At 41.0% G+C, this 22,220-nt stretch overlaps 1 protein-coding gene across 2 annotated transcripts in view; it reads left to right on the top strand.

The window, feature by feature from the left end:
* The window catches only part of LOC121932411 (RNA-binding protein 45-like), a 72,826-nt gene that overhangs the window by 41,582 nt on the left and 9,024 nt on the right, over positions 1-22,220 (top strand). Inside the window, exons 9-16 of one of the 2 annotated variants that reach the window (XM_042471385.1) lie at positions 584-749; positions 2,382-2,498; positions 2,695-2,802; positions 11,023-11,229; positions 13,519-13,611; positions 18,225-18,404; positions 20,901-21,030; positions 21,719-21,818. In XM_042471385.1, the coding sequence (XP_042327319.1) occupies positions 584-597 (14 nt within the window). In that variant the 3' untranslated portion in view covers positions 598-749; positions 2,382-2,498; positions 2,695-2,802; ... (3 more) ...; positions 20,901-21,030; positions 21,719-21,818. Of the gene's footprint in view, positions 1-583; positions 750-2,381; positions 2,499-2,694; positions 2,803-11,022; positions 11,230-13,518; positions 13,612-18,224; positions 18,405-20,900; positions 21,031-21,718; positions 21,819-22,220 lie in introns of those variants that run through there. The other variant, XM_042471042.1, reaches the window with a different exon arrangement.

Here is a 22,220-nt window from a genome sequence, read left to right as displayed (position 1 = left end):
TCCCCCCCTGGGGAGGGAAGTGATTGGGCTGTGAAAAGGGCAGGGAGCCAGTTAAAGGGATGAGAGGGTGGGGGAAAAGGAGTGCGGACCCCTGCTCCTCTTCCCCTGCCCACCCTTCCCTTTAACTGGCTTCTGAGTGGAGAGTGGAGTTATTCATGATTTTTCCATATTTGCGAGGGTCTAATTCCCCTAACCATCTTGAATATGGAGAGACTACTGTACTTACATTGACTCGTGGATAAGGTGACTCAGGTTTTTGGGGACAGTTTTTTGACTAAAATTTGAGTCTGTACAGTACATTGCAACAGAGACATACATCAAGGAGGGTGTTTTCCAGCATTGTCTCCCAGGCTCACCTGGTGCGGGGCTTCTGGGGGTGGGGCTTCTGAGGGCGGCAGGCACTCCCTCCCTCCATGCCACCCTGTCCTTTTTGTCACCTGGTGCAGACCACACACCCTTAGTGACACCCTGCCCAGGTTATTCAGTTTCAGCACAAGAGTAGGCTTGAAAATTAAGGAGGGTGGATAGCTGTAGTACTGTACCTGAATTCCATCTCTCCTCTTCTTTCTTTCTTTTTGTCCAGCCTTCCTGTCTTAGTAATGCCAGTCTGAAAAGTTTGGGTCTTGCATTGGGGGAGTGGGACAGATGGAAGATTGTGCTCAAATGCAGGCCATTCTAATGCCTAGCAGCGTGACCTGAGGAAAGCTGTCTTGAACTTGATATTACAGATACTCCATCGCTCTCAAGAGGTTATTGTTTTGGGGATCCTTGGGATATGTGCTAACACCAGTGAATCTGGAGCAGCTCAGTATTTACTTGTTACCATAACAACTGTAAAGGAGCCCTAGTGGCACAGTGGTTAAATGCTGCTACTAGCCTTCCATCCTTTTGAGTACACAGCTTGTTGGGGTGGAGAAATAGTCCCCAAACTGTGCTCTTTAAGAGATTTTGGATTTCAGCTCCCAGAAGCCTTAGCTATGTTGGCCAATAGTCTGGGATTCTGGGAGCTGAAGTCCAAAATCACTTAAAGGGCACAGTTTGGGGACCACTGACTTAGAGAGTGCTTAGTTCACTATAAAGCAGTGTAGAAATGTAAAGTGCTATCCTAAAGTGCTATAGGGCTTCTCCACTATGTAAGTAGCTCAACAGATATATCTAGAAATGCTGGAAGAGACTGAAGTGGGAGATTTAAACATCAGTGTTTTTTATGTCCCAAGCATTTTTGGTGAGAATTTGACTTAGAGTGGCTGTGACCTTCCACAACGATGGAGATGACAACTCCTCCTCCTTCTCATGGTCCTCATTTATATTTCACTCTTTCCTCAAAGATGAGACACTAGGCAGTCTACAATTTAAACGAAGTACACTATAGTTTAAAAATATACAAAAAGTGAACATTAAAATATTCACAATATTAGAACAATTTGAAAAATGCTCCTAATCTCAGGACCCAGGGAGGCTTATATGCGGGATAACCAGATGTCCTCCTTTTCCAGGACACAGCCTACATTTCAACCTTCTGTCCAAGAATAATCCCAAATTTCCTCCATTTTGAACCTGATGAAGAAGCCCATTGAGAAACACCAGGTTTGCTGTTCCTCTTCAAGAAATGTGTCAGTTTGGCAGTCTGTCCTGTAAATAAAGGGATAGGATGAATCCTTCTGAAACTCTTTTTTCCTAAGATTAGCAGCAGCAGCAGCAGCAGGTGACAGGACTTGCCCCTAGAGCTCCGTGAATTTGTTTCTTGGACAGTGGGCTGCTTGAGGACACAATGCAAATGTTGAAAGGGTCCCCCCCCCCTTAATTTCAGCACAATGGACAAATAAAAAGAATAATTAAAATGTAGATTTAGGTCCAAACACATTGCAGAAATAATCCAGTTTGAGGCTGTTTTTAACTGTCCTGGCTCAATGCTAGGGAATCCTGGGAACTGTAGTTTATTGTGGCACTAGAGCTCTCTGACATAGAAAGCTAAATGTCTCACAAAACTATAGTTCCCAGAATTCCCTAACAAGAAGCCAGGGCAGTTACAGCTGTCTCAAACCAGATTTATGTCTGCATTGTGTTTTGGACCTTAAGTCAAGGGTTCATTGCTAGTAAAATACAATTTCTACCTATGCTTGAGCCCCATTATAGTGAATAGGGCTCGTGCACATGGTGGTGCGGCATGCGCATGCGCCATTGAAAGTATTGCAGCGTAGCTTCCAAGTAAACTGGAAGCCACGTATGGCACACCCATGTATGGATTAGGTTCGCTGTATATGCCTATATAGGGCTATGTGTTTTTGTACTATTTTAATTTAACTTTACAGTGTGAGTGGAGTTTATGTTAAATACATGTACTAAATTAAAGTATAACCAACATTTCACTTGGACTGTAGGTTCTGTAAGCCATAGGACTAAGGCCAAGCCAATAGATGCCCTTACAGACGGATCCTTCATGAATAGTGCTAAAAAGAATACAAACACAGTACGAGAGAGCAACTTGATTACTTTAGGTATGTAGCACATTCTTATTATAATCATTATTGTGATTCCAGTTTATGTGTGATAACTACTGCTATACTGTAATAGCTACTCTTGAAATCTTGGGGACATGCTTCCCTCATTTTTAAGATGTTCTTTAGAGATTGCGATACACAGTAATTCACAAAACTGAAATGCAAATTTAATCTTGGTCTGTTCATCTCCTAGCTTCACCATGTGACACCACTGTGGCTGAGACTGTGGCCAAATCGTTTGAAGGCAGTGTAAAAAGATGCAGATGGAACATTGCAGAAACAAGCAATTTGATTACATTAGGTATGCAGTATACGCGTATGGTAAATATTTCCAAAATTCTAGTAGAAATGTGGTAAAAAATTATTTTTAAATTCTTGGAAAGTTTGTTTCATTTCACAGTGTTCTGAGGAGGCTGTGATAGTCAGCCCTCCATATCCATAGATTGAACCATCTGTGGCTTGAAAATATTTAAAATACACAAATTCCAAAAAGCAAATCTTAATTTTGCCATTTTATGTAAGGGACACCATTTTACCATGCCATTGTATTTAATGGGATATGAGCATTCCCCGATTGGTAAAGGCTGACTGTATTAGATGTGTAGCCCATGATATTGAATTCATGTATGGAGTGCACACAAGTCCCATAACTTTGGGCTGGCTTCAACTTCACTCCTAATTATTGATGAGCTAAGACAGGGAGTACAAAAGGAATGTCATAGACAACATCCTGCACTCTTATGGATTCCCTTATCAGAATTCATGAAGCTACTTTGAAGACCTTTACCGTATAGTGGAGACCAGTGATGGCAAACATTTTAGAGACTGAGTGTCCAAACTCAGTGATGTTACTGCACTGGCTGTCACCCAGAGCCAGGGGGACTTCTGGCGGGTAGGGAGGGGGAGTTCTGGGGGCAGGACTTCTGGGGGGGAAACGCGAAGGCACATACTCTCAGCCTCAAAACTCGCCATGAAAACTCTATGATAGTTTCACCTGAGGGTCACCATAAGTCAGAAATGGCTTGAAGGCACCACACACACAAGTCACGCTCTCTCAACCCCAGAGGATGTCAATGGAAATCTTCCTCTGACGAAGTTTGCCCCATGATAGTTTCACACATACACATCCAAGTCACGCTCTCTCAGCTTCAGAGGATGGCAGTGGCCCCCCCCCCCCCCCCGATAAACCTTGCCAAGAAAACTCCATGATAGTTTCACCTTAGGGTTGCCATAAGTCGTAAATGACTTGAAGGCACCACACACACACACACACACACACACACACACACACACACACAAGTCACACTCACTCAGCCTCAGAGGATGACAATGGAAATCCTCCTCTGACGAAACTTGCCACATGATATTAACCGGTGCTCGGAAAAGAGGAAAGGGGCTCTGGCACCTTCCCTCCCCTTAACTGCCATGTTACTCGTGAGTAAACCAGCGTTCAGGAGGGAGGGTACCCTGGACACTTTCCCTGCCCCCCGACTGACATTTTAGTCACATGCCCACAGAGTGCTGTGCAAGCTGGCTCTGGCACACGTGCCATGGTTTTGCCATGGCTGGTGCAGATTGTAGAAGGAAAGGGTAGACCTGATGAAAGCAAAGATTCATGTTGTGCTGCCTTTTCTTCGGGCCTAATTAACCTAAAATTCTGAAAGGGCCTTTATGGGATACATCTGCTATTCTACAAGAGGATACTGCCAGATCCATGTCAACATGATCCACCTCTATCTCTCTCATCTTGGAGGTTCTTCGTTGTCTCTGAATCACACAAATGGGTTATTCCTTGCTTGAGCAGAGCATATGTGGAACTTTCTAGAGCTATTAGAAACATTTTGCCGTAGCCCCACTCCCTCTTCAACTGCCATACTGACACTCTTCCCACCCAAACTCTCAGTTCCTTTTGTCCACCGCAGCATCAGCATCTGAGGAACTCTTCAGAGTTTATTTTCTTGTGAAACTTTAAATTCTCCACTTGACAGATTCAGTCTGCATTTGGGTGTTAATTTCTTTATTTTTCTTCATTCATGTTCATATTTTAACAGCAGCACTGCGATTAATGATAAAATCAAGGATTTAAATGGCCGCTCGCCTCGCTGTCACACTTGGCAAAGGCCCATTGTACTTCTGAGGTGAGGTTAACAGCTCTACTGTATGTGTTTAGCCTATCTGAGGCTTTCAGTCAATTGGGAAATTATCTACGTTTGGAGGGATCATTGGCTTCTCGTTCTCTACCCTACCTCAATCCTCTTAGGTCTCAACCCTGTGGACTTGTCAGACCAATTGGCCCTCAGGCAGTCATACTAAAAAGCATCAAATGATAGCCAGATTGGCATTACCCTTGGCCTCAGATTGTCCTTGTGCTCCTCTGGGAGGAAAATATTAAGGGCCCAACATTGGTACCATATCTTCACACTGCACAGAAGGAGTCAGATGCAGCTGTCCTTTTAATATCTGGGTCCTGTTATTGGTACCGCCTTGAGTTTCTCTACTCTGGCTGGTCGATTTTGAAGTTGTGGTTACTCCCTCTCAAGGGCCAGTACCATCTTATGCTGGCTCAGATTTGAGGCTGTAGTTTCTCCCTCTGGACTGAAGTCCAGTACTGGCTCCCTCTCGCTAAAGTTTGAGATGGTAGTTACTCCTCTGTACTGAGGGTCACTATCGGCAAGCGCTCAGTTGAATTCAAAGCTGTGATTACCCTCTCTGTGTTGAGGGCCCCTACCAGCTCACACTGGGTCAAATTTGAAGCCATAGTTATTCCCTCCTGTATGGAGGGCCACTACCAGCAATCACTTAGTCGATTTCCAAGCCATGGTTACCCCCTCTGTACCACGGGCCACCACTGGCACACTCTTGGTTGGATTCGAGGCTGTAGTTACTGCCTCTATATCGAGGGCCTCTGCCATTATAGGCTTTATGCCACTTCTCATTTTGTTTGAAAAGAAGCCATGCTTAAGGTTGCTCCCTAGGTACCAAGGGGTGGCGTCTTCACTGACTGTATACCGTCATCACTGTCTGTGTGAGTATTTCCTCTGTACCAAGGGCTGGTATAATTTCCTGCTCTGTGCAGTTGAGTCAGAGGACAGGGTGCGCCTTCCATACCAAGGGGAGGGTACCACCACTCACTTTTCAATCCTCAATGAGGATGTGGTTACTCATCTGTACACATGGTAATATGTCCAAATATCTTTGCTGGCTTGCTTCTTCTTTAGTACTGAGGGCGGTGAATTTGACGACTTGATTGCTCCCTATACCCCTAGGGCCACTACCATTATGCATTTGGCATGGACAATCCCACAGTCATCATACTCCCTCCATGCTGAGGGTCAGTACCATTGCCTGCTCCATATGGGCAGCTCTGAGGATGTATTGTTCCCTCCATACTGAGGGACTGTACCTTCATTTGCTGAGTATGGATACATCAGAGTATGTGACCATCCCTTCTCTCTATCGAGGACTGTTAACATCACCCACTCCGGACAATCAAATTTGACAATGGGTTTGCTCCCTCTATGCCTAGGGGTGGTCCCATTATACACTCAGTACTGGCGTGACTGCGATAGTCGTACTCGCTTTACGTAGGGCGTTGGTACCATATGGACAGCTCTTACAACATACTTGTACCCTCCACACCAAGGTATTGTACATGGTTTGGCCACTGTGGTTCCTGGACGCACCAATCGGCAGCGCCGGCAGACCGCCGATTTCAGGCGGTCTGTAATGCGCCTTTGTTCCCTCCATATAGACTGCTTTGAGGAAGTACTTGTTCCCTCCATGTTGGAAGGATGTATTGTCACTTCCTTGGTATGAGTGTAACAGAGAATGTAGTTGGATGAATTTTCTGCTATAATAGAAAGTTATAGAAAGATGGAGTCACCATGGTCAGTAAGAAAATAGTTTTTAGAGTGAGGCCTAGAAAACTAGAGGAAAGGAGTAGAGGGTGCATCTTGACCTGGTAGGAAGCTGGCACCAGTGAGCAGACATAACTTAAGATAAGGAGACATCTGTTGAAGGCTAAAGGAAGGCCGTGGATACCGAAAGGGAGGGGTAAGGATTAAGGAATGCAATTTTAATGTATGCATACATCTCTGCCCTGATTGTAAGAATTCTATATGTTTTGATTATAAATTAGCCAATAAGGTATATTGAAGAAACTTCTTCGTCTAAAATAGTTTAAAAAGAGCCATTTTGTTTTATTTCTGGGCCTCAGTCTCTGGAGTGTTAACCCACTGGGGACATTATTCTTTTACCGGTGTTAAGGAATAAACTTGGGAATTTTCAGCATTCTGGGTCCTTTGTCGATTCCTGTTTCGTCAAGACCTGGGGCTTTGTGAGAGAAAGTTCCAGATTCCTAAGAATTCTCATGTTTTTATTATAAAATTGAGATTTTTCTATTTCATAGTTAGCCCCTCTCTACAGAGGACCAATATATATAACAAGGAGGTCTCTACTCGCTCCATATGACTGTGTGAAGCACATGAGTCCTTAGGGCCTTCTCATCCCTCTATCCTGATCCCCTTTATCAAGCTTTGTTGGTTGTGACCATCTACTTGTTCCATACTGAATAATCATGACTGATTGTCCCTTCGATACTGAGGGCTAGTCATTTGATACATTTTGCATCAACTGATGGCCATTTCACACACGTACCCCTTACCAAGCGGTTCTTGTTGGTACCATTCACCTTCTTCAAGATCAGAGGGATGCAACTGATTGGTCTCTAACTGAGATGAGCCCATCTCCTATACTGACCCCCAATGTCAATGCAGTCTTATGCTCCTTATAGAGGGCCCCTATAAGTTTGGGACCTCATTGCAGCAGACAGCTTATTCAATTCTTTTCTATTTTACCATACCTGGAATGCCAGCTGGTTGACCCCTCAGTACTCCACCCTTAGGGGCTTCCCTCACTCTCTGTGTAGGCAATGGAAGGAATTTTCAGCTATTCCTTACATAGGGCAGTTTGGCAACTTTCGCCCCATATACAGTGGGCCCTCCCCTTACATGGGGGATCAATTCTGGATCCCCCGCATAAGGGAATATCCACGTATCTCGGGCCCCATAGGAAACAATGGGGTTGTGCATGCGGCGGCAGCATGGCACACGAGCCACGGGCACACTCACCGTTGTATTGTTGTGTGGTTTCCACATATGAAGAAAGCTGTGTATAGTTGCTCGCGTATGGCATGAGCGCATTGTACTACCACAGTACCATATGTGAATTAACACCTCTTACTCCTTGAGAGGTGCTTTGTCAATGCCAAGGATTGAAACCAACCCTGGATGTACATAAGATTCGAAAGCTCCTCAGGTTTGAACCTCCATTTTGAAGATCTGTCCAATCCAGGTTAATGTTTTGATGTCTCGGAACAAGCATACCTGTCACATCTCTCCGTACGTTGTTATCATTGTACCCTGGTTCCCTTGGACTTCTTGTCTCAAGGTGTCATTCTGGTGAGGTGGCTGTGTTTCTAATCATCACCTACAGCCCTGATAATATGTGCATTCTGCATTCTTCCTGAGCTGTGCTGGGTGTTCCTTTCCAAGAGGGGGAGCCTGTGCACTTCTGAACATCACCCTTGCTCAGATATGTCCAGTAGCTGCCGCTACAGTAAATCCCCTAGCATTCCAATTGCTCCCTTTGCATTCTTTTCCGCAATATGTGATCTTCATTACAGTCCTCTCCATGGAAGTAAACAGTTACTTTTCCTCCTCTCCAATAACCAATACAGTTCCAGAAATAGTTACAGGAGTTCTTCTCCAGCTTTATGCCTTCTAGGCTCTCTCTGGACTGGATGGACTATCCAGCTTTCATCTACTTGCTTTGTGATATGGACACACATTTCTTTCTTGTTTCTTTGCTGGTGGTGCCCAGTTATCTCATTGCTGGGCTCAGATTTGTCTACTTCACACTCTATGCTAAAAGGATACTTAGGGGCTGTGCAGACCACACGGCATGTGGCGTCACAGCGCTCCTCAGGCGCTGCGTCCACATGACACCGCGCCACAGGAGCGTCTTAAAGCCACGGTGCAGTGGTTGTTGTGCCCTTACCAGAGTGCAAAAAGGAGCCACTTTTTGCAGCTCCTTTTTGCACCATGGAAAGGCCAGATTGGGACTGCGATGTATGGGTGCTGCACCCCTGAACCAGTGCAGCTGGAGGCGGCTGCAGGCCGCCTCTTAGGGGGTGGCCTGCACAGCCTGTTAGTCCTTGGAGTACTTTAGTTCGTAGGATCTGTCTGTTGATGCACAATATCTCATATAATGACCTTGAGTGATTTTATAATGCCACTGCCCCATCCTACATTTTAGATCACTTTATTGACGTATTTGAGGGCTTGGGGACTGTACAGACAGCCCTGTAAGGGACGGCTCTGTGCCGCCCCTGGAAGCGCTGGACTGGGGCCACAGGAACTGGATGGTGCGGCTGTGTGGTTGCCGCGCCAACGATGCACAAGCAGGAAGAAGCTGCCTAGAGCATTTTTCTTATTGGATCAAGAGGCTTTTTTTTTTACCAAACCTCCTTATTTTCAGTATTTTTCTATTAGTCCTATAACTGCTTGCAGTTGATAGCTTCTTCTGCTTTCATGTCACCTACTTGTTGGATAGCTTTCTGTGGGAGATTGCCATTGCCAGCAAATCTATGCCCTTTGCTGTCTAGGTCAGAGGTTTCTTTCCTCAACCTTAGACTTATACTTGGCAATCCATTTACATGCTACTTAGTTCACTACTAAGCAGCATAGAAGTGTAAATGCTACTGCTATTGCTATTACAATACTTTTTGCCTGTCTTGATATTGCTGAATGCTATTCTCCAGAGTTATTCTCTCTTTGACTCATCTACAGAGTAGAGATGGCCAGTACTTACAAAGTGTCCCTGCCATTGAAGCTTACTAATGGTCTGTTCAACATAAGAGCTAATAGGCATGCCTGTTTTTTCTGCCACTGTGAATGCTTCTTTCCCTGGATTGGTGGCTATTTCCACTACATTTCTGTATTGGATTTTTCTGCTTGACTTAGAGTCATCTTATGATCAAGATTGATCATTATTAAGCCTACTTTGGCTCAGATTTACAATTGTCGTTTCTGTTTGGGAGCAATGCACCTTTTTTTGTGTGACAGGACACTCCCTCCTCTTGTGACTACAGCTTGCTAGTCTAACCCATTTGAGTGATTCACAGAGAGCATGAAGAGGAACGACAGGTTGCTTACCTGTAACTGTGGTTCTTCGAATGGTCATCTGTGAATTCACACAAACCCACCTATCCTCCTCTTGTCGTGCCTTGCTTCTCCTTAAATCCTAGGTTGCTGCTTTGGCATCCATTGAACTGAGGGTTTGGATGGGAAGAGAGCTAGGAATGCAATTGAAGAGTGGGTGGTGCTACCTCCAAAACGCTTCTAACAGCTCTAGAAAGTTCTGAATATGCTCTGCGCAGGTGCAGAATAACCCATTTGTGTGAATTCACAGATGACCACTCGAAGAACCACAGTTACAGGTAAACAGCTGTCCGTTTCCCGTCTTATCCAAGGTTTCTGGCCATTCCATATAAACTTAGAAATAATTTTGTTCCATCCTACAAATGTTTTATCATTCATAATAATAGGGATATTCTGAAATAAAAACATCATCTTACGTAGGATCATCATCTTTATTGTGGATATTCTTCCCAGCAGAGATACTTTTAAGAGATTTCAGTTTTTCTAAATTTTTAAAAATGTTTTTTAATAGTTATTTTCAAAAAGTTGCAAGTTTTTGTTTTGTTTTTTTGTAATTGTTATGCCCAAATATTTTATTTTATTTCCAATACATCACCACTTCTTGAGACCATTTAGAGTTCACTGACATCCCACATGAAACTTCCACAAAATATTAAGGGCCCTGGCCAACTATTTATTTTAGCTGTATGATACAGGCGTGGTTCCCTGCCCCGTCTCTTAAAACTGAGGAATTGAAAATCCTTGCCATTTTAATCTGGGTCTTCTTTAGGGTTCCATCATCAGTTTTTGGCCACCTAAAGGCCCAGTTCATGATGGTGGCTGAAGCAGATAGGCTGAGTTAAGATTCCATTTAAGCATTCTTAAGTATTGGAATCTCAGGATATTTATTTGGGTTCTTTGATAATCTTTTTGGCTATTTACTATTTGCTTTGAGAGATAAATAACCATATACCATCCCCTTAGGAAGAAACACAGACATATCAATGCTTGAGTGTTTAAGCTTCATGACATTACATTGTATTGTATGTAAGGTATCATATATTGATTACATTACATCATGTGGGCATTAGGATGTTACACTTTCATTAGGAATGAACTTTTTTTCTCTACATCTCTTTAACAGGCTTTTAAATAGTTATCACATATATGAATATTACCATTGTAAACAGTATAATGTAGCAAAACCTCCTGCCTATCTTGAATGAGAGAAGTAACCTATCCAAGGGTTATCCTTCATCCACTGTGCAGAAAAAAAACATATCACAATAAATCTCAGTTTTTCTTTTGTTTGTTGGGTTTAGGTTCTAATACCGCTGAGGTTCAGCCAGTGTCTACGCCACCAGAACTCTGTGGATATGGATACTATGTGGGCAGTGCGGGTTACAGTTCCACTTTGCCTGTATCATTGACTGAACCGCTTACATCCAATTTGCACTACTACACTGCAAGTAGTGTAGAACAGCAAACAGACACTCAAAGAATTCAAGAGAAGAATTTGATTACTCCAGGTAGGCAGTATGATGTTACACTAAAGATTTTTGTGTTCCTATCACAGACAGGGCAGTCGTTTTCATTAAAAACCTCAGGACATTTCTCTTTCTAAAAAAAAAGATTTTAAGAAGATTCAGTATTATAATGTAACCAAATTTAAATCTCCAGTTTCAGAGAATTCAACACCATATTAACTGAACCTGTGTTCGGTACCATGAATACTGTGAGCAGTATGCAGGTAGTACAGGTTTTGGAACGGCTGATATCACTATTGAAAACTTGGACCAAAAACATTTCAGGTTGGATGATATTTATTTATTATTGGGATCATGTAACATATTACATACCTATACTGTATTTTTGAGGCTGCGCGGAGAGACATAAGGATCTGGTGAAATAGCAGGAATCCACATGTAGTGCGTGAATCCACATCTCCGCCATTTCAGGTCTTCATGTCTCTCTCCATGTGTATTTTGCTTCAGTCTCACAAATACAGTACAGGTTGTCCTAGTATTCCAACATCCAAATCCACATATTTCAAAATTGAAGCCTCCGAACTCATGTGGTGGTTCAAGTTTTGTTTTTTGAGGTTTTCAGATTTCCAGATTAGGGATACCCAACTGTAATACATTGTGAGTGTGACAAAAAAAAAAAAAAAAACTACCTGAAATTAACGTACTGTATACTGCTGCTGTGTCAATAGTGCAGTACAAGACCAAAAGCTCAAAGGAGAGAGCTTGAATACTTTGGGTATATAATATGCCCTTGCAGTAAATATGGTTGCATTGCTAATATATACAGTGGTACCCGGGATACGAAAGCACCGCGTTACGAAATTTCCGGGATACGAAAAAATCCATAGGAAAAAACTGTTCGGGATACAGGTTTTTTCGGGTTACGAAAAAATTTTGGTGCTTTTTGGCGCTTTTTCGCACGGAATCGCGGCTTTCTAGCGCTAGCGGCTATATGGCTTTTCGTGGTGCGAATCTTTCTTACGAACTCCGCGGCGGAACGAATTAATTTCGTAACCCGGGGTACCACTGTACATGTTGCTAGGTTCTGTTTCTGTTTTGGGAACATTATGGCTTCATTTATGGATTACTCAATTTTAAAATGTGACTCTTTAATTTATATGTACTCATGAGAGTGCCTAATGGTTTTATAGTATTACATTTAATGGGTTTATGTGTTTTTTTTTAAATTGTGTTTTGTATTTTGACATGTTATACCCTGCCTCTTTAAACAGAGGCTGGATGGCCATTTGTCAAGGGTGCTTGGATTGTGTGTTCCTGCATGACAGCATAGGGCTTGACTGGATGGCCCTTGAGGTCTCTTCCAGCTCTATGGTTCTGTGATTTTAACCTCGAAGAGAGACAGGAAATGAATGAATGAATGAATGAATGAATTATTATTATTATTATTGATTCTGAGGAATTACAAATATGAGTGACACTTGCATTCAGATTTGTTGACTACTGTGTATGTAATAAACCAAGAGTGGGGAAAGTGCTGCTGCAAAGGCCATTTTGCATGGCCTCGGCACCCGCTTCCCAAATTAATGGCCAGTGGTGCCTGCCTGGGCCTCTAGGGGACTCAGCTGGCTATTCTGTTGCATTTGAGGGTCTTTTTGTATATTTTCATTTTTAAAACTGTTCAGACAACTTTTTTTCTAAACAGGAAGTGACATTTCCTGTTTGAAATAAAGCCCCCTTTGTACCTGGAACAGTTAAGGGAATACACAAATGCTTCCAAACACAGTAAACTGTTTAGAAGCACCCTCACAGAGGCTTTAGGGAATGCACTTATCCATTTCTAGTTGGAACCCACCCTCCCCTCCAGTTTCTATATTGAGGAGGAAGGAATGGGGGAAAGGTGAGCCTTCAGGGAGGGTTGATAGGGCTCCTAATTCCTAACAATTGTCCATCCTGCCATAAAGTTTTAAATTTGCTCTGTATGCTTGTTAACTCCAGGTTATACTACCATTTTGGCCTACTCTGTGACTAAAACCTCTTGGATCCAGTGTCAGCCATTTCTGTATGAGTGATGCAAAACCAGAAACAAATACTCTTGAAGTACACCAGAGTAGTGTGATTACTTCTGGTAGGCAGGATAGTGTTAAAGCACACATTTATGTGTAGGTTGTGATCTTAAAGCATATTGAAGGGGAAATTATTATCACTGAAATCATTGTTCAATTCCATATTGGAATATAAAATATTGGAAGCATATAGTAGGACCCACAAATGTATGGAAACAAAAATGTGACATGAATTTGTAAACTTCATCTACTTTTCTGATGGCTTCAGATAAGTCCCTGAAATCATCTGAACGCAAATTCTACATGGGTGGTCGGAAAACAAGGAGCCGTAAAGTACACAGGAGCAACTTGCTTGCTTCAGGTAGGTGCAGTCTGGAAGTGAACATCTGTGTGAATGCTGTGATGCCATTATTCATCTGTTGAAATAAGGTGATCTCTTTTTAAATGTCCAGCTTCCTTTATTTATGAGTGATAGATTTTGTGCTGGAAGTTGCTTAGTGGCATTGCCAAATCTCTCTTGATGGATTTTTCTAAAGAGATAATGAATACAAATTTGTTAGAAATGTGTAAGGCTAGCATCTTGTTTGAATTCAGGTTTTGTCCAAGAAGACCCTTGTGTTTTTACTGGAATGCCCTTTTGTGTTTATAGAGTAGCAGTAGTGAGGTGAGTACAGAGGGAGATGAGGTAAAAAGTATGTGTTCAGATCCAGGTGTAATGCATACTGCAGAAATAATGCAGTGTGACACCCTTTAACTGCCATGGTTCAATGCTATGGAATTCTGGGATTTATGGATCTAAGAGATGTTTAGCCTTCTCTGTCAGAGCTGTAGTGCCACAACAGACTATGAATCCCAGGATTCCATAGGATATAGCCATGACAGTTAGAGGTGTCAAACTACATTAAAATTCTGCAGTGCAGATTAGGCCCTAGTCTTGGCAAAGAAATTACAACCATTTGGTTGTTCTGCTTTTGTTATGTTGGGGATAGAGACTAGCAGAGAACAGTGGTAAGAATAAATGCAGAGGTCCATGGCAGGGCAGTAGGAACACATCTTGTCACTCTAAAGTCCAATCAAGTTCATGTTTATTCAACATTAAGTCTTTCTGACAATCAGTTTAACATTCTCATTCTCAGCAGGTTGGAGATGATAGCTTAAACTTCTGTCCAAAAGCATTCTCTAAACACAAAGGTAGGAATTCTAGAGGAAAAGCTGAGAAAGAGAATGGGAACCACAGTAAAACTTGTAGTAGAATAAAAGATGAGTACAGTACTAACAATGCCTTAAATTTCTAGACAGCAATGCACACAGCTTGGGAAACAAGACGAGCTTGAAGTCCTAGTGCAGAAAGATAAATATGATTTTATAGACATGGTGGGATGACTCCCATGATTGTAGTATAACAACTGAAGGATAACATCTGTTCAAAAAGAAATGATGGGGAAGAAAAGAAGAGGCATTATATGCCAAAAACAAATTAATTTGAGCAATAATAATAATAATAATAATAATAATAATAATAATAATTTATATCCGCACAAGCAATCAAAACGGATCTGTGGAGAGCATTTGGGTAGAAATAAATGGAGAAAGAAATAAAAACAAAATTGTAGTTGGAGTTTACTACAGGCCACCAAACCAAAACGAAGTGGAATAAGATGTGTTTCTGAAACAAATCTCAGAAATCTCAAAGAAGTAAAAACTGGTAGTTATGGTGGACTTCATTTATCCTGATACCTGCTGGGAGACTAGTTCTGCTAAGCATAAGCTTTCCAAAAAAATTCTAGTATGCCTTGTAGATAATTTCCTATTTCAAAAAGTGGAAGAAGGAACAAGGGAATCAACTTGATCCTAACCAATAGGGAGGAGTTGGTCACTGGAATAAGAGTAGTTGGTACTTTGGGGAGGGCAGTGACCATTTAATGCTAGAATTCATGATTGTGATACAAGCCAAGGGAGAGTATAGTCAAACATGATCCTTGGTTTTTAGGAAAGATTTTATCAAGGTCAAGGAAATACTGGGCAGAATCCAATAGCTAGAGATGCTAAAGGAAAAAGACACTCAGCATAGGTAGGATTTCATGAAGCAGGAATTACTAAAAGCACTATCACAAACAATTCAATGGAAGAAGAAAATGGGAAACTTCTGAAAAAGCCAACGTGGCTGCACAGTAAACTCAAGGAGGAAGTGTGTGTGTGTGGGGGGGGGGATATATAGAGAATGGAAGGATGAATTACCAAGGAAGAAAACAGATGTATAATCCAAGTTTACAGGAATAGTATAAGGAAAGCTAAAGCTCAAAATGAGACTGGCTAGGCAAGCAAGGAGCCACCAAAAGGGATTTTTCAGATATGTTGGAAGCAAAAAAAATGACAAAGGAAATGGTGAGCCTGCCACTGAGCAAGGATGGTAAAATGCTAACAGATCACAATGAAAAGGCAGATCTGCTCAGTACTTATTTTGCTTTAGTTTTTCCCTCAAAAGAGAACTCTGTGCTTCCATGCACCAGGAAGACCTTAGCAAGGAATCCAATTTGCAAATCAAATTTGACAAGGAATTGGTGAGAAATCACCTAGTTAACCTAAATAATTTCAGATCTGTAGAGTTAGAAGACTGCATGCTAGAATGCTGAAGGAACTTGCTGATGTAACTTTGCAGAACCACTTGCTGTCATTTTTGAGAAATCTTGGAGAACAGAAGAGATACCAGAGGACTAGAGACAGGCAAATATTATCCATCTCTTTTTTTAAAACGGTAAAAAAAGATCGAGGAAACTACATGCCAGTCAGCTTGAGCTCAGAAACAGGAAAAATATTAGAATGGATTAGACAGGAGTCCATCTGCAAGTATCATGATGACAATGCAGTGATTAATAGAAACCAGTATGGATTTGTCAAGAACAAATCCTGCCAAATTAACCTATGGTCTTTTAAAAAAAATCAGGTCAGTAATTTAGTAGATGGTGGGGATGCTGTGGATGTTACCTAGATTTCAGCAAAGCATTTGATAAGATCCTCCCTGATGTTCTGATTAGGAGACTAACTACCATAAATAGGGAATAGATGGAAACGCCATCAAATGGGTCCATAATTGGTTGGAAAATCACGTTCAAAGAGTTGTCATCAGGGTCTGTGCTTCAAATTGGAAGGATTTCTCAGTTGGAATACTACAAGGTTCTAGCCTGGGGCTGATGTTTTTTTTATCAATGATCTAAATGATAGAGTAGCAGAAATCTTTATCAAATGTCTGGACAGTACAGAACTGGGGGATGGAGTAGCTAGCACATTGGAACATAGGAACAGCATTAAGAAGGACCTTGATAAACTAGAACACTAGGCTGAAATTAATAAAATGAAATCCAACAGAGAGCAATACAAAATTCTACATTTAGGCCACAAACACCAAATGTACAGGTATAGGATGGTCAATACTTGGCTCAGCAGTACTACATGTAAAAATGACCTTGGGATTATTGTCAATCATAAAAGGAACATGAGCCAGCAATGTGATGGATGCTGCAGCCAAGAAAGCAAATGGTATCTTAGCCTGCAGTAGGAGAGAAGAGGCATAGTTTCCATATTCAGGACAGTAATAGTCCCCCCCATACTCTTCCCTGGTCAGGCCTCATCTGGAGTACTGTGTACAATTCTCAGTGTCTCATTTTAAGAAGAATATAGATAGATTGGGGCAAGTTCAGAGAAGGGCACAAATGGTAATAAGAACAAAACATAAGAGGAGAGGTTGACAGAGCTGTGTATGTTCAGCTTGGGGAAGAGAAGGAGTGACATGTCTTAATGGTTTTAAGTCACAGGAGGATAGATATCAATTGAACATTAGAACTTCTTCACATTGAGACTGGTTTGGCAATGGAGTCAGTTGCCCAGAGAGGTGGTGGGGTGTGCTCTGGTTATCTTCAAAAAGAGGCTGACTACTTGTTAGAGGTGCTCTAGCTGGAAATCCTGCATCGAGCAGGGGACTGGACTCTTGTGATTCTTGATAAGCTTGACAAGATAGCAGAAGCCCCATATCTCAGTACAGGGCTCCCCCGGGTTACGAATTTAATTCGTTCCGCGGCGCCATTCGTAACCCGAAAAGCATTCGCAAGCCGAAGCCCCATAGGCACTAATAGCGAAAGCCGCGATTTGGTGCGAAAAAGCGCCGAAAAGCACCAAAAAATTTTTCGTAACCCGAAATAACCTTCGTAACCCGGAACAATTATTTTTAATGGATTTTTTTCGTAACCCGGAAATTTCGTAACGCGGCGCATTCGTATCCCGGGGTACCAGTGTATGTTAGTGGGGAGTTATGGTAGTTCTATATGTCAAAGGACAGATGTTGGAGGAGCTCATAGTGCTGTTATATGTTTTTGTGTGCATAGCTATCACTTGCAGAGCTGTTCACCCTGTTGTCATCATTGAGGTGTTACTTATGGCTGCTTGCTCAAGGCCATTGCTTTCCCTGAGAGTTGATGGCTAGTGAAACCTGCCACTGGCCCACACTACTAACATTTATGCCTTTGCTTCTTATGCTTGCAGAAATTGCTTTGCTCCAGTGGCACTGAAATCCCTTCACCAACTATCTGTTGTACTTCATCTTGGGTCGTATATTAGTGTGTGTTCTGTTTTGCTTCTGTTTTTTATATTTTGGTATTGTTTGGAATTTGGATCTAAATGGGAAGGTATGGGCCACATTCTTTTCTGTATACAAATGTAGAGTGTGGATGCATGTTTCACATGCTCAACAGGCCTGACTTTGTCTCCTGCTATTCGGTTCTTCAGTTGCTGCTGTTGCAACAGAGCCAAAATTTCTTTTTTCAGATAGTCACTAGAGAAAGTTGAATTGCCATAGGCAAACCCATCTGTTTCCCCCCCCCCCCTTACTTCTACCTTAGTAGGTGTAAAACATACTTAAAGATGATATGGTCTAATTATTCTGTGGTCTGTGATGATGCTACTTTATTATGTTTTATGTAGTAGACCCACCAGACCTTGCAAGTGTGGAAAGGAGTAATTCCGGAAGAAAAGCGTCAATCTCCAGACATTTATTAGTGGTATCCAAATGTCCATTGACTCAAGAGCAAATATTCAGCCTCTTTGGTGTCGTCCCAGGATTGGAATGTTGTGAAACTCCTCCACATCTTTATAATAACCATGGTAATGCAATACATTGAAAAGTAAAATTGGGTACCTACAGATGCCATCATTTTTTTTTCCTGTACGGGTGGGATAAAGTGCTTTAGCAATGTAAAAAAAAATTGTTGTGAATCATTAGGGAGATGTTACATGTTATGCCTCCCAAGCATTACACTGTTTGTTCTTGACCATTTGGGCAGTTTTATGTTTTCTCCTGTTAATATGTTTTTCTGAAGGAAGAGAGTATACTGCAGACATGTTTCTCTGAGACAGAAGAATCTGTTATTTTTTAGTTTTTGGAGCTGTACTTAAAAACGTCATTATCTCTTTGTTTGCGTACTGTATATACTCAACTATAAGTCGACCTCATGTACAAGTCAAGGTCAGGTTTTGGGGCCAAAATTATGGATTTTGCCATGACCCATGGATAGGTCAAGGGTAAAACTTGGAGGCTCCTTCAGTGTGTATGTGTGCGTATGGCAAGAGAGACTTTTTGCTTCATCGTGTCAGCTTTCGTTTCAGCCAGATGGGCGGGCAGGAGATAGACTCTTAAACAAACAGCAATGTCACTCAATCACCCAAGACTCTTTCTGCTTGGCTTCAGAGAGAAATGAACTCATCTCCAAACTGCATGAGGAAATCTGAAAGAGCTGCTGTCACATTTCCATAGTGACCCATAAATAAGTTGGCCTGGAATTTGGGGGTCAATTTTTGGGCATCAATTTTTAGACTTATAGAGGAGTATATATGCTTTTTGAAGTATCAGCTAGATTATGATTGCTTTTAGTCTACCTTTGTCACATTGGTGTAGTTATTAAAACAGCATCAGTTTTGGCACACAAAATTCCCAATAACAATGACTTCATATGGTGCATATCCATGTGTGGATGGTGCACAGAAGATATTGTGGTTCACCGATTAGCTACACCATTGTTTGCAGCACTAAAGAAGATGCTCAAGGGGAAGCCAGAGATGAACTGAGGAATTTTTTTGTCTGTGCTCTCCTCCTGTTGAACAACTACAACCTGTTAAGAATCCTCTGGTCTGAAGTTAGGCACTTATTTTTGGCTCTATGACCTGCTGCCTGGCATGTTCCCTATCCTGGAGGACTAGGAAAAGCAGTATAAGTGGCACTCAGTTCCTTATTCCAAGGGAAACTGAAGAAAGTGCTTGTGATTGTCCCAGCTCTCCTTCCATGGGCTTTGGTGCTGCGGGATCCAGTTTAGAAGGAGTTTGCTTGCCATCCTCATGTATAATGTCTCAGAACAGCTGCTGGTGATGCAGCCTTTGCTTGCTCGCTCACTCATTTTGGGCCCATGTGACTGTGCACATGATGTGTGCAGAATTTCCTACATAGAAGTGAGATTTGTATAGGCATTTGCATATCATATAATCCATATTCAAAGCTTCTGATCATAGCAACAGCAAAATCAGCATCTGTTGTACTATATGTCTAGTTACCGTACTTCATTGAACATAGAAGGGTTTATATCAGATGTTCAGTAAATGGTAAAGAATGAATTGCTGTTTGTATCAGTTAGGTCATCTCAGCTGGAATCTCTTTATACTGCAGGATAAATGTGCTTAGAATCGTGACACCCAGTTATGGAATCGTGACACCCAGTCTTCCCAATGCTTTTGCGTGGCCCACTGATTGCTTGCTTTTAAGGAGGCATTAAGAATAGTACCTTTTTGGAAGTCATTTTTCAATTAATTTTATTTAATTGATCCCTCTCCCCTTCCCTCATTTTTCAGTTGTTTCTTGTTTATTTCATTAGATTTATCTTGTCTATTTTGATCTGTGGTAAGATAACTTGAGTGGGCAATTTCCTTAAAAACCAAGGATATATTTCAAAAACATAAATATATAAGTAGTAGTATATAGTGCAGGTAGTACAGTGCATATTACTGTAAGAAATCTTAAGATCAAGGCATTGCTCACTTTTCTTGATTACCCTTACATTTTAAGATACATCTGTTTCTGCTTATAGGCAGCCCAGGATTGTTTTTTTTAATGTAGTTGCCAAGAGTTTAATTTTTTTTAAATGTATTTACCAAGAGTTCCAAAGCAATGTTGGCTGTTTTCTTTATTATTTATTTATTTAAAATAGTTATACGCTGCTCTTTAGCTTGTGCCAAATCAACTAGTTATATCAAGTAGAAGAGAAATCATTTTGCACTGACTTGTTGCTAAAGAAGTGTTGAATTTAAACTGAAATGTATCTTTTTACGTAATTGCATTTTATTCTTTTATTATGTGAATTGTTTTAATGCTGTAATAATTTAATTCTAGTCTAATGGTCCTTTTTGTCTGCTTTTAATTGTAATGTTCTTTTAAATTGTGAGCTGCTTTGAACTCCAATTTTTTTGGGGGGGGAGTGGGATATAAATAAATAGAAAAAGAAGCAAAAGTAAAAAGTAACAGAACATTATTGGAGTTATCCTGTAGTTTGGCTTTGTTCTCCAACAAGCCTTGAGTGTTTTCATACTTATATGCTTTCTCTTGTTCATTCTTAGTATTTGCAGTAATTCGGTACAGAAACATTGCATCTGCTGTGTATGCGAAGTGCAGACTACATGGTTTAGAATATCCTCTTGGGAACCAGTTGCATGTTAGTTTTCTGGAAAGTGAAACTCATGGAACTAAGTAAGTATTAAATCATACAAATGCTAAATGCAGTAATGCTGACTAGACTTGGGAATTGTAGTGTATATTTTTCATTTCAGAAAATGCTGTGCAACAAAAGTCAAATTGAAGCATATTCACTAATTTAAAAATATTGATAAGTGGAATGCAGTTGATATGTCCCTTAAACAAAATATACTCAGAAGGAATTTGGGTCAATATTTGATCCTTCAGGTCTGTCCAATATCCAGTGAAAGAAGTTCATAAAGGGTTATCTTTCTTGTTCTCTGAAAGGGAAAGAAAGTGTAACATTGAATATTCTCAACAATATAATATGAAAAATATATTGAACATATCTGATAAAATGTTGGGGAAATAGTTTTAATATATCACTTTGTCCTTTTTAAACGAAGGCATTGGTGAAATTACAATGCTTCTCTGTTCAAAGTTATGTATTCATAAGCTAGCACTGCAGCCAAACTTAAGCACTTTAAATCCCAATTATTTTTTGATGTGAGAGAGTTTATTATGTGCTTAATAGGCATATGGATATGAATGGAACTTTAAAAAAGCCCTTGACCTTAGCTGCATCAGGCCTGTAATTAATCTCAACTATTACCCACAAATATTGAGTTTCTCCATTTAAATATATTTTAACAATGTTAGGATATGGAAAGTGTGCATTTGTTTTAGAAATATCTTATTGTAGCTCCAGTCTCATCCAAGAAATGGCAACACAGGTGGTGACTTCACAACTGGCGTCAGTAATATGGAATAATAATTGGGCTCCTCAGCTTCTGGCATCGTCTGTAAGTACTTTTCCCAGCTTCTAAATAACTGTAAGTTAGCGCTGTATGTGTTTGGACTCTTTGTGCCTGTCAGTTAATCAAAGTCCTTTTAAAAAGAGTAGTGGGTGAGGTCTTTGTATGGATTGTGTCAGTTGAACATATTTATCATAGGAAAAATACCACCAGGTTTTCTTTGATTGGCATGTAATAATAATACTAATAATAGTAAGAAGAAGAAGAATATATTTCTTACATGCCTCTCTCAATGGATCAAGGCAGGGAACAACAATAATTAACAGACATGCGCAAGTGTGATGAAGTGTTCTCTGATAAAAAGGCAAGATAAAAGTGTTTTGATGACAAAAATGGAGTATTAATCCAGAACTAGCATTAAAAGTGCAAACAACTATTGATTATGGGATT

Source organism: Sceloporus undulatus, chromosome 1 (assembly GCF_019175285.1).
Source record: "Sceloporus undulatus isolate JIND9_A2432 ecotype Alabama chromosome 1, SceUnd_v1.1, whole genome shotgun sequence".
NCBI classification, from domain to species: Eukaryota; Metazoa; Chordata; class Lepidosauria; order Squamata; family Phrynosomatidae; genus Sceloporus; species Sceloporus undulatus.
Note: the sequence above shows the minus strand (reverse complement) of the source record. Positions and strands in the feature narration are given on the sequence as shown.